The following is a 13,709-nucleotide window of genomic DNA, read 5'->3' as shown; positions in this document are numbered from 1 at the left end:
TTACCACCTATGTGGTAATTTGTGGGCACTTTGTTTTTGCCAAAGGGGATGACTATACACTTTTTGGCGTTTAGCTTGAGGCCATGGCTCTGGCACCAGTTGTCTGTTTCTATGAGGCCCTTTTGGAGGATGCTTGTGTCGGCTGGAAAGTCTATTATGGCGCCCTGTTTGCAGTCATCTGCGAACTTGGTCAGCCACAGTCCTTCCATGTTGGCCTGTACCTCCGAGAAATATATACCGAACAATAGAGGTCCCAAGACTGAGCCTTGTGGGACGCCACTTGTAACTGGTTTGGAGTCTGACATGGCTCCAGCTATTCTATATTGAACACAGCACTAAAACTGGAGGTGCAGAAACAATTGCTAGAGGAAGAACTGGCAATTATATGGGTAGTTCAGCAGAAATTAATGCGACTGGAATATGGACTAACTTGAAATACAATTACTAGACTTTACAATGAGAGGCTGGTCTAAGCAAAAATTACTAAAAAGGAAATAAATTATGACTATTTTTTCCAAGGATGAAAAGTTGTGAACAAAGTCTAATGTTCAAAGGTGACAAAATAATTCCCATTCAACTAAGAAGATAAATGCTTGATAGAAAACATGTATCACATCTTGTAAAAGTAAAGTGCATAGTAACACCACACAGCAATCCAATGAAAGAGAAGCTAGCAAACCCAGTATTAGACCATACATGTAGTCAAATAGACACAGATTTGTTCTAGTTAAAGGAAAGAAATGTTGCATAACTAGTTTCATAAGCAATTGTTTTCTTTTTTGTTTTTGGTGTTTTAACTGAATCCCCCCCCCCTCAATATTTTTGGCACTGTTACCCCCCCCCACCACACACACACACACACACACACACACACACAGATACACTATCACATACAGTCATTTAGCCCCTGCTCCCCATGACCACATTTGTTCCTCCTTATCACTGGTATTTTAAGACTTCTAAAGAGGAGGAAGAGGGTCAGAGACCACAGTATTCATCCAGATAGGGTAGGGGTTAGGAGATTTTCTGTATACTCCCAAAACTCCTCTAATGGACAGAAGGCAATATGCAATGCTTGCTACACTGGATCTAGTACAACTTGCTTCTCACAGCACATTTGTAGTTCTTGCCAGAAGTCATCTAGCAGGGATTATAATATTTTCTTTCTACTCTTAAGACTCACTTATATGCAATTGCAAACTTCTGCATATTTGCAATTCGCGCTAGCGTGCATGCAAAAAATTCTGGTCAGTAGTACTTCCAAAACCTTTACTCATTTTAGATATGCATATTTTGTCATTTTTTTTGCTCAGAAAATCTTGAAAAAAATCAGTTTCTGCACTGCTAATTGAAGGTACAATAACTTACAGTAGACCGATGTTATCGAAATCTACATGTTGCTAGTTGGATGCCTTGAAGTCTGCAGAGTATCTGGGGCCTACTGTACAACAGCTGTGTATATTAACTCGTCACACTGTAAAGTGCTTGAAACTGGTACAATAGGGTTCTGGAATATGCTGGACAAGGAAACAGCGAAAGAGATGTCACAGAACAAGGAAATGAAGTTGCATAGCAGGTATCGATGCAAAGTTAAAAGCAAACCCTACAAGCCTGTACTACCAACTACCGAGCTAATGTGAGATCAGTGAATACCAAAGATTGACTACTTGAGACTGTTAAAACAAGATGAGATATCCTAGAAATCCAGAGGCTTTATTGTCCACACTAAGACACAATAAAATAAAAACAAATAACCAACAACTTTACATCAAGTACTTGAGACTGTAACTCTCCAAGAAAAACAATGTGAGAAATAATTGTTTCTTTCTGATCACTGCGATGTGGCTGCATGACAAGATAAATTATCGTGCAGTAAACTTAGAGAATTTTATGCTGTTTTGTGCAGACAGAAAACATACACTCTTTGGGAAGGCCAGAGGAAGTGGAGTCTGCATCTATGTTAGCAAAAGATGGTGCAGCAACTGTGAAATCATACTGTCACACTGCTGTGAGAACTTAAGAGTTCCTGTCCATTAAATGCAGACCATTTTACTTACCCAGGGAGCAGAATGGAGTCAGTGTAACAGTGGTGTATATCCCACCGAGTGCGAATACCACTGAGGCTCTAAATAGGTTTATAGGTTCAGAGGTTGGTATTAGGCTATCAGCCCTAGGGCCTACACAAGCCTAGCCATAACAATTCCCTGGATATTTCTTCCCACAATATCTACTTCCCTGGACCCTTGTCTAGCAGGGCGACTGACATGATCCCTGGGGTGAATTTCCTATCTCCCATCCAGTCGTCAAGGCTCCTTTTGAAGACGGCAAAGGAGGCGCTCTGCTTGACATGTATGGGCAGTCTATTCCAGAGTATGGGGAGTCTCTGGGTCAGGAACCTATCCCTCCAGCATGCTTTGTTCATTGTGATGACAAGGTTTAGATCCCTGGAGCGTGTGGCTCCAAGGGATTGGGATTTCTTTAAGTGGAGCATGTCCAACAGCTCAGGGTTTGACATGGCCTTGTATGTTAAGCAGAGATCGCCTATGAGTAGACGATATGCCACAGAGTATAGCTGGAGTTTTAATAGATGGTGAGCATAGGGCATCTGCTTTAGGCCTGTGATTCTTTTAGTGATGTACTTCTGCAGCCTTTCCAGCTGTTGCAGATGTCTTGTGAGGTACACACCAAATGGGCATTGTACTCTATAATGGGTCTAATGAGGTACGAGTACAGTGGGACAATGATCTCCTTTTTTCTGGATGAAAAGCCCTTAGTGATGAGGTGTACCACATAGAAGGATTTCCTGGCTGTTGTGGCAATTTGGTTATCGAAGGTGAAAGCACTGTCCACCTGTGTCCCTAAGTCTCTCATCACACTTTCAGTGTTTAGTGTACTGCCACCTATGTGGTAATTCATGGGTATGTTTTTTCCCAAAGGGGATAAATATACATTTCTTGGCATTAAGCTTGAGCCCATGGCTCTGGCACCAAGCATCTGTTTCTCTAAGTCCCTTTTGTAGAATATCTACATAATTTGCGGATTCAATACTGGCTCCCAGTTTGCAGTCATATGCAAACTTTGTTAGCCAGAGTCCCTTAGTGCTGGCCTGTACTTCAGAGAAGTAGATGCCAAAACAAGAGTGGTCCCAGGACTGAATCCTGAGGTACTCCACTTGTCTGGAGCTGGATTTGGAGTCAGCTACTTGTACAGTCTGGGTTCTGTCAGGAAGCCAGTTGGCAACCCATCGAGTGACGTAGGGACACGGGTGAGCTGCAGAGCAAATATCCTGACTTTGCACATGTGGCAGCCTGTGACTTTATTAAAGCAAATCTGAAAGAAGTACTCCCACACTACAATTAGTATGTGGATGTTCCTACAAGGGTGATAATATCCTGGACAAGGTATACATAAACTTAAAGAAAGCTTATAAGGCAGTGCATCTCTGACCATTATACCATTTTGCTATTACCAGCTTAAAAACCTGCATTGGTTAAAGAGAAACCCACAAAAAAACAAATCAGGGTATGGCCTGAGGGGGCTATGGAGGCCCTCAAAGACTGCTTTGAAAGAACCAATTGGGACATGTTCAAGGAGGCAGCCACAGTGAATCAGGATCGGAGCACTGATGGATACACTGAGAAAGTGATGGCACACATTTCAAACTGCATTGATGGGGTAACAAATACCAAGAGTATCACTATTAGAGCTAACCAGAAGCCATGGCTCACCCCTAAGGTATATGAGCTTCTGAAGCAGAGAAACACAGCTTACAGGGCTAAGGACAAAGCAGCCCTACGTGTAGCAAGAAGGAGGCTATGACAAGGCATAATGGAGATCATTGACTACAGAATCAGGTCAACACAGTGTGAGGACAGCATAAAATTCCTGGACAGTTTGAACATCTTCTTTGGTAGATTTGTGAAAAGAAACAAGTTGGCACTAAAGCTACCCAATGATGAGAAGGATGCAGTACTCAGCCTCAGCACATATGAGGTAATAAAGAAGCTATGGAGAGTGAACCCCAGGAAGGCTGCTCTCTCAGACAACATATTGGGTAAGGTGTTAAAGGCTGTGCTGATCAACTATGCACAGTGCTCAAGAAAATATTTAACACATCTCTTGCAATGGCAAAAGTACTCTCATGCTATAAGGAACTAACATCATCCTAAGAAAACCACTCCCTCCAGCCAAACTGCCTACAGAGCAGTCGCTCTGATATCCACTGTTATGAAATGTTTTGAGCGGCTGTTCACAAAGCATTTTTCATCATGCCTAATTCCTGACTTTGACCCTCTGCAGTTTGAGTACACAGCTAACTGATCCATGGCTGATGCCATATCAGCAGCACTTCACATATCCCTTCAGCATTTAGACGGCAAAGACAACTATGGATGCTGTTCATAGACTTCAGCTATGCATTTAATACGGTGGTACCAATGCAGCTGATAGAAAAACTGGCACATTTAGGAATCAGTACACATCTCTGTAACTGGATCCTGGACTTCCTGACTGAGAGACCACAGAGGGTGTGTGTTCAGGTAAGAACATATCAAAATGCATCACGATTAACACCGGGGCCCAACAGGGATGTGTTCTCAGCCCACTGTTATTCACCATCCTGACCTACAACTGCTATGCTAAAAACAAGTCCAACCATATCAAGTTTGCTGATGACACCACAGTCATGCTGCTCATCACAAAGGAAGATGAAAGGGTGTACACAGAGGTGGTGGCATCTCTGATCAGCTGGTGCAAGGGGAACAACCTTGACCTGAATGTAGGCAAGAACAAAAGAGATTATCGTTGACTTCAGGAAAATGAGAACAAACCACCCAGCACTCAGGATCAATTGTGAGCATGTGGAGAAGGTTAAGAGTACGAAATTCCTGGGTGTACACATATTAGAGGATCTCTTGTGGTCAGAAAACACCAGCCAACTGGTCAAGAAAGGGCACCAATGCCTCCACTTTTTAAGAAGGCTAAAAAAAGCTAAGCTTTCTCTTCATATTCTCTTCACCTTCTATAGAGGTGCAATGGAGAGTATTCTCACCTGCAGCTTTAATTCTGGTTTGGAAGCTGCACAGTTACAGAAAGGAAGGCGCCGTAAAGAGTGCTGAGGGTTGCAGAGAAGGTAACAGGTTCAGTTTTCTATTGATACAACATCTCTATTCTGCAAGAAGCATCTAAAAGGCCACCAAAATAATAGAGGACAATAAGCACCCTGCGCATGGACTGTCTAAGCATTTTGTATCGGCAGGAGATATCGCAGCATCCGCTGCAGGACTACAACAATCAATAACAGTTTCTACCCTACAGTGATTAGACTTCTGAACCTGGGCACTAGTCCCAGGGGTCTGGACACAAGTCAATTTTTATTTATTTGTGCAATAAGTACATTCCAAATATGTACAATATTTACTTATTACATCCATAGTCAGTATTATTTAACCTACTCAAGTGCAATATTAGACAAATAACTTGGGCATTGTTCAATCTGTAGCGTATTTTGTATTACTTTAAATAGGGTAGTTAATTTAACTCAGGGAAGGGTATTCTTTTCATATACGAGTGTTGGTAAATGTCTCTGCTCTTTTCTTGCATGTACTGGGAGCAGTATTGTATTTGTTAGTTATGTTTATTGCTCTACTTGTATGTGTTGTTTCACTTTCCTTTGTAATCTCAAGAATTGAGTTGATGCACGAAATTTCATTTAGGCTACACGTATAGTTCTAAAGGATAATAAAGTTTACTTTGACTTAAGTGCTAGGCTACACATGTATAGTTCTAAATGATAATAGTTTACTTTGACTTAAGTGCTAAATGATAATAAAGTTTACTTTGACTTAAGTGCTTTACGTGCTGGCAAAAGAGGAATGAAAAGAGAACACAAACAACCGAATACATATGAAGTTGATACATGCAGAAAATAAGTAAGTGAGCATCATTCTTACATTCATGAACCGTTCATACTGAATAGCCGATTCCATGGTATTGGTGGAATAATCCAGTGTGTCTTTCCAAGAGTGCATGAGAAAAGCCAATCGCAACTGACGAGCTATTAAAAAAATGTTTAATACACTTAGCAAATCAAATTCACATAAATGATCCAAAAGATAGGCAGTCTTTATTAAATGTCTAAAGGAATACTGGATCACTAACTAATATTTCTGACCTGAAATACTGATTTCACCATTTCTTTTATCAACATAAACTTACTTCTTCATTTACCTGGTGAATGCTGCTTGTGTCTTTTAACAAGTCTGCACTGACACACAGTTTAAAAATGATCAGCAGAGAACTAATTGCAAAACCAATGTCTACACCAACTAGCACATAAAGTATATGTTCTGAAAGTTGCATACAGCCATTTAAAACAGAAAGGGCACTGACTCAGTGGTGCAGTGCAAGATTCACTGTATCCATGTACATCATTTAGTTTACAGTACCACCCCACAGAAGCATCATAATCTCTATGGGGACTGCTCTCATCAGCACAAGACAATCTGATAATGGCCAGAAACTTCTATCAGTTAAGCAATGTTTTTTTATTTTAAATTTGTTAACCGGAGAACAGCACTGATCCCATTGGACCTAATTCAGTCTCAGCCTGGGGCAAACAGAACAGATACATGACATTACATATAAATTAAACAACAAAATGCAATACATACACGCATTAAATACAAAATGAATATAATGTTTGGCTTAAGGGTATTAATAACATTTACATTTCCCTATAGTCTCTAAATGTGCTTATATTTCTAATCAGAAAATGGAACCAAGGACTGAGAAAGCATGTTCAGTGCATTAAAGCCTAGTTTGGGGGGGATGAGGAGGGGACAAGAGTTGTTAAGATTTCTAAGGTTGTATGTTGATGCATCTCTGAATAGCCTGGAGGCTAGTTGGAGGAATGGGTCATTCTTGATAAGTTGAAATAGTTGAGAGGCAAGTAGAAAGTCAGCACACTGTTTCACAGGTAGCCAGTTAGCTTTTTTCCAATGGTTTTGTAGTGGTGTTCATTTCTTGGGAAGAGAGTGCTGAATCTACAAATGGCATTTGAGATGGACTGAACGGTGGGCACATTTCTTTTAGAGGCTTCAGAAAATAGAGGGAGACCCATATTCTAGATGAGTCAGTAGGATATCTTTACCTATCGCATTTCTACAGGGTTTGGATAGAAAAGGAGAGAGCCCATTAACCCAGAATAGGACAAAGCTGATTTTTTTTTGTGTGTAGTACAGGCGAAGTTGGACAGTTAGGAAGGGGTCCAATCAAATTCCTATGTATCTGAATGAAATGTCACTTTCAATAGTGTTATTAAGATAACTGAGGATTTTTAGAGTTCTGGAGACTGAAGTGAGCTTTTGCCTAGTGCGTAAAAGTATTGTTTTTATTTTAGAGGAGTTTAGCAGTAGCAGTAATTGTTTATTGTGGATTCCTTGAATAAGGGCATGAAAATCAGCCTGGAGTTCAAGTTTAAGATACAGAGTGGTTGGAGCTGAAGAAGACCATGTCATTAGCATAAAGATGAAGATGGATTAAGTCAAAAGGAAGTTTGATAATGCTGATAGATAAGAGGTGACATGCCAGAATAGATCCTTGAGGAAACTTTTCTGCAGAAGTACTAATGTAGAGATTGATGAATTTAAACATACTATGAAGGGGAGGTTAGATAGGTAGTTTTTGAACCAGGGCAGTGTATCCTCACTGATGTCTCTTTCAGTAAGATGCTATATGAGAACTGAGTGATCAGGATCAAATGCTCTGATGAGGTCAATAAAAATGCTCCAGTAATTACATCTTTGTCCATTCTAAGATGAATGTTGTTGCCAAGTATCCAGACAGCTATGGATGCACTACCAGCAAACTAAAAGCCATGCTGCTTTTGAGAGAGAAGGTGATATCGGTTGATGTACTGAGCGAGCTTCAATAAAGAATCTTTTTTCTAGAATCTTCTCTATGGCAGGGAGAATAGAAAAGGGCCAAAGGTCTGATGGATTGGTGGGATTGAGTTTCTTAGCGAGATGATCTACAATGGTATTTTTCCAGATATTAGGTATAATATTAAGTGTAATACACAGGATAAGGATGTGTTTCAATGGGGTTATGATGTTGCCACTACAGTGATAAATAAACCATAGGTGAAGGTTTTCTGTACCAGGTGGGGGTGGGGAGCTATCAAGTTTAATCCGTTCAAAAATAGGGTAGATGCCTTTAGCGGTGATAGTTCTGAAGCAGAATGAAGGGATACCTGGTGGATTTATTCCAAAATGTGACCAGGGCCATTGACGTGGGCAAATCTGTGCACACAGCGTACCTCGACTTGGCAAAGGCATTTGACCAATCCCACACTCAGGCATTACCGATAAACTTAGCAAACTGGATGCAAACCTCTTTGTTGTAAGATCGGTTGCCAACTGGCTCACAAACTGGTCACACTATCAAAGTGGGTGACTCCACATCAACCAGCAGACCTGTCACCAGTGGGATAAAAACAAGGGTCAGTGCTGGGCCCCCTACTGTTTGGTTTATACTTCTCAGAAGTTCAGGCCAAAACTAAGGGGCTTTGGCTGACCAAGTTTGCGGATGGCTGCAAACTGGGTGCAATTACTGAATCCCCAAATTATGTCAGTACACTCCAATAGGGTCTTACACAGACCAACGACTGGTGTCTTAGTCATGGTTTTAAACTGAATGCAAAGAAATGCATCATCATTCCCTTTGGTAAAAACAATGTACCTTCACACTATCAATTAACAATACACTATGTACCTACAAAGTTGTAAGAGATCTGGGATCACAAGTAGACTGCGACCTTAACTTTGACTACCATGTGTCTACTGTAGTAAGGAAGGCTATCTACATAGCACACTTGTTTAGCAAAGGCATCGCCTCCAGAGCAAAGGAGGTTATAACCCCTCTGTACTCGGCACTAATCAGGCCAATAATGGAGTATAATGCCCCTTTTGGCATGTACCGTATAAAGCATCTGCAGCAATTGGAGACACCTCAGAGGTTTCTAACTAAGAAAATCAAGGGACTCCAACACGTACCTTACACCAGACCGACTAAAGTCCCGGTCGCTATACTCAGTATCGTATAGACTTCTTAGGGAAGACTCATGTCTGGCTTACACATCTCCAACTTAAACCTAATGAATTTGCTGCACATCTGTAAACCAAACTGGACTAGTGCTACATGTTTTAGGGACCTAAATATGGCCTGCGACTTGAACAGGATGTGGTGGAGGAACAGATTTCTCTCCCAGTGACTGCCACATCTTTGGAATAGACTGCCAATTCATGAAAAGCAGAGCACCTCTATGACACTGTTCAAAGGAACCTGGATGAATGGATGGGGCACCGTAAATTCTTTCCTGGGATAGCACCTACAAGCCCCCTGGACATGGGCAGTCATTACTAAATACAATCCTGGGTATTAAGTATCTATGGTATTACATTAGGATGAAACAGTTAGGCTTCAAATGACCTCCGGGTCGATAGCCTAGTAGCCTCCTATAATACATGGAGAGGAGGTGGAAGTGTCAGATGCTGTTTAGAGCTAGACAGAGAAGGGGATGGAAAGGCTGCCAAAATTAAGAAGGAAATCAGATGCTGGCATGGAATTCATTGTGGGAAGATGGTTGACCTCTTTACAGACATTTTGGAGTGATTTTATTAGTGAGGTTTGGTATGATTTCATCAAGTGACTTTTATGACAGTGTATAACTTGCTTGGCAACATTTTGCAGCTGGGTGAAGCTCCATCTGTTTATAGTAAGAAGTGTTTTCAAGAATGCCATACTTTTTCTCTGAGTTGTATAAAAGCTTTAAACTCATAGGTTAACCAGTTGCAAGTTTTAGGTTTGTATAGTCTTTGGATTACTGGGAAACAGGAGTTTTGCAGGTCAGTCATTACAGAGGTGAGTAGTTCTGTAGCAGTGCTGGGGTCAGATGAATTCAAATTGGAGACCAGTTCATTAAAGAGAGAATGGATTTAAGCTTGTTACTGTTATTCTGTGATTTATTAAAGAAATACACAAGCTTTGAGGATACAGTCACATATGGGTAATGGATATGAAAACTAATAGGGCAGTGGTCACTGAAAGATGGTGGAAGGATGGTGATATCGGAGATAACAGAAGGTTTGTTAGTTAATACGACAGCTAGGTGGGAGTGATGGGACGTGCTTTGGATAGGTCAAGTAGGCTGAGATATGAGCTGGGTGAGGGTGAAATGGATCAGAAGAGTATTCTGGCCAATGGAAATGAGACCAAAGTTTCTAAGTATTAGGAGATTTTTATATTATTTGCGGATAAAACATTTTTTTTAGTAGGTTATTTAGTTTGGGGGGTAAGGAGTGAGGTGGTATATATGCTACAGTGAGATGTAGTACAGTATTCTTGTGAGAAGGAAAACAATAATTGTACTAGGCTGCTCATTCTATTGTACGTTAGATGAAGGCTTTCATATGGCTTCAATAAAATCCCTCGATTCAGCAGGTAACCTTATTATAATGCCCTGAGGAAAAAAACAAAATGTATAAAACATGGCATTTATTTCAAATGGCAATCAAAATCATAGGACCAGCAGTGAAAACAACCCTTCAAGAATAAATTCAGCCTTACAGTCAAGTATATTTTAGTAACTGGGGCATGAAGGCACAGTTCACTCCAGGAAAAAATACTTTATGGCAATACATTACTGCTTTGTGTGATGGCAGAATACTGTGTTTGAGTAGTTAAGTGGTGCTTAGATTGTCAATGAGATGTCAGAGTTAATATTTTCAAATTACTTTTGTGCTTTCTAGATAGCCCTCCATTTCCAACTGTACTGAACCACATTAATTCATAGGTTCACAGGGTCATAGGAGGTTACTAGGCCAATAGCCTAGTAACCTCCTATGAACATATGAATTAATGCGGTTCAATACTATTTACTAAGGATATCAGTTAAAAAAAATTACTAACGCTGAATGTGTGACTGACCCTTTCAATGTGGAACTTTGAGGAACATGGGCTTTTTAAGACACACAATGAGGAAAGTTCCTTGCAATGAGGTACTCGAGAGGTATGGCTTTCTATAGTTTGCTCATTTTTTGAAATTTGTTAACCTGGGTAGAATACTAATCTCCTTGGATTATATACAGGCTTAGCCCAGGAGATTAAATAGAAAATAAAATAAAGTACAGAATACAAAATTGGTAGTGCAGCATACAGTACAAGACAATTACAAAGGATCAGCAGACATATAAAATACATTTGGTCAGAAACAATGAATATAGGGAAGGAGACAAGAAACTGTCATTAGGAGAGTAAGAACAAACAGAGAAATCTTGAACAACAGAGACAGTAAAGTGTGTGGAAGACAACAGTTGTGCTTATATACATCATATATATATATATATATATATATATGGGTCACCTTTAGATGCCCGACAACGCGTTTGGCCGACACAGAATCCGACGGGACGAGAATACCGACAACGCAGATGACCGACAAGGTGAGAACCCGACGGACTCGGTAAGTGTGCGATCGAGTGAGGGATTTAGTGTTAGTGAGCGGACAGGTAAGTGTGCGATAGTGAGGGACTGTGGGTGTAGGGGTGGGTTAAGTGAGTTAGGGTTAGGGTGCAGGTAGGGTGTGTGTGCGATAGTGAGGGACTGTGAGTTAGGGGTGGGTTAAGTGAGTTAGGGTTAGGGTGCAGGTAGGGTGTGTGTGCGATAGTGAGGGACTGTGGGTTTAGGGGTGGGTAAGTGAGTTAGGGTTAGGGTGCAGGTAGGGTAAGTGTGCGGTAGTGTCGGACCTTAGGGTTAGGGTTAGGGATAGTGCATATGTTATGTAGTGTACTGTGTTGTTTACGTGTAGTGTGTTGGTGTAATGGTTTTCGGTGTTTTGCGTTGTCGGCGTTTGGTGTCGGTCATTAGTGTGTCGGGCAAACGCGATTTCGAGGATATAAAGGTGATCCATATATATATATATATATATATGGGTATACTTGATATGGTCAACATTTCACAATGTCGAAATTCATATCGCCAAGACCATGTGATCGACATTTGAAATGTCGACCATACAAGTAGAACATAAAAACAAAAACAAACTTACCTTAATGCTGCTAGCAGGGGGGCTTTGTCCCCCAGACCCCCCGGAACTTAAATATACCAACTCCGAGATCACACTACAGTACGGAAGAGGAAATCTTTCAATTCCGCACTGTAGGGAGATGCCAGTTGCCCATGGTCGACATTTCAAATGTCGATCATATGGTCTCGGCCATATGAATGTTGACCATTTGAAGGGAACCCATATATATATATATATATATATATATATATATATATTTATATATATATAGTGTTTGATTAAAGTGGATGAGTCATCCAACACTGCTGCAAACGTGACTGAGATGAAATGGCAAAGTTGCAGAGTTAGGTAATTGTACCTGTTTGACAGATGTAAAAGTCATCTTTGAAAAGAAAGTGTTTTCGCTCCTTTCTCAATACCTTAAGGAAGGACTGTTGTTTAAGAGAGTTTGGAAGGGTTTTCTAAACTTGTCATCCTAAGATGGAGCAGTCAGCTGATCAGTGCAGCTTTAGTTAGGGTACATGCGGAAAGGTCACATTGGAGGTAAAGTATGGTCTGAGGTAAATGAAAACAAATGGTTGGCAAATACAGGGAAATATTAGAGGCTGATAAGTTTGAAAATTAGGATAAAACTTTTTGCTAGGCTCCCTATGAGAGACAGGTAAGCAGTGAGCTTTGGCTAGGAGTTGGCACTGATATTCTGTCTTGAGAATGAAAGTGTAATACAGTCGTATGATGGATGGACTGCATGAATATGTTTTAAATAGCCTTTAAGCTGATGGTTACTTACACAGGTGTGACCATCATGCAAGCAATAACACCTACCAGGGTGGATGTTACTGAAGAACTTCGAACCAAACAGTATTTCCAATTAATATGCAAGAACAAGGCAGTATGAAGGCATGAAACAAAGCAAACTTGTGTAAAGTGTACTGAAGTCATGAAATCAATGACCAATACAATAAATCTCAGGGCATCAGAAAAATTAAAAGGCATACCCTAATAAAGGACTGTCAGGTAGTTCAAATATACACCATTGTCCAAATATAGAAACATTTAAAAAAAAAAACTGTCAGAAAAAAGTATTACACAAATGAACATCAGAATTTGATTAAACACTATGAAATCATTCTTTGCAGGAGGACTAGCCTCCGTGTAGGGGGCACAGCCCTCCTTATATGTACTCATTCCCTGTTGTACAACATTGCTTTTTGTTAATTTTTACAGTTTGTTTCAACATAAATGTCAGGTAAGTGTTTTGTTACAGATGTACTTCATTAAGCAAGACACTGTAGAGTTTGCACTCTTCACAGGTTCACAGATTCATAGGTAGGTAATAGGCTAGCTGGCTTTGGTTATGTAACATGTTCCTACAGAAAGGCACTCAACATATCAATAAATGTTTGAATCCTGTCTCTTTCTCCTTATGAGCTTACAACATATGGGTACTGATCCTAGAGGTGAACACATAGCTTCACTCTGAGTTTTCTAAGCAATGGATATGGCACCATCCTACTATCCTCATTAGCCTTACTGGCTGATTGGATTCCTGTTACATGAAAGGGGAATGCACAGCATTTAGCCTGGAGGAAAGGAATTTACCACTGATCTTTAAAGCTGAGGC

General features: G+C 40.5%; 1 protein-coding gene across 1 annotated transcript in view; it reads right to left on the bottom strand.

The window, feature by feature from the left end:
* Positions 1-13,709, bottom strand: part of CARS1 (cysteinyl-tRNA synthetase 1) — a 736,066-nt gene that overhangs the window by 266,735 nt on the left and 455,622 nt on the right. The window contains exon 14 of the mRNA XM_044059397.1: positions 5,952-6,055. Within this exon, the coding sequence (XP_043915332.1) occupies positions 5,952-6,055 (104 nt within the window). The remainder of the gene's footprint in view (positions 1-5,951; positions 6,056-13,709) is intronic.

The sequence above is a fragment of the Protopterus annectens genome, chromosome 17.part0 (genome assembly GCF_019279795.1).
Source record: "Protopterus annectens isolate FY-2018-M chromosome 17.part0, PAN1.0, whole genome shotgun sequence".
In the NCBI taxonomy this organism is placed as follows: Eukaryota; Metazoa; Chordata; order Ceratodontiformes; family Protopteridae; genus Protopterus; species Protopterus annectens.
This window is presented reverse-complemented; position numbering and strand designations above follow the sequence as displayed.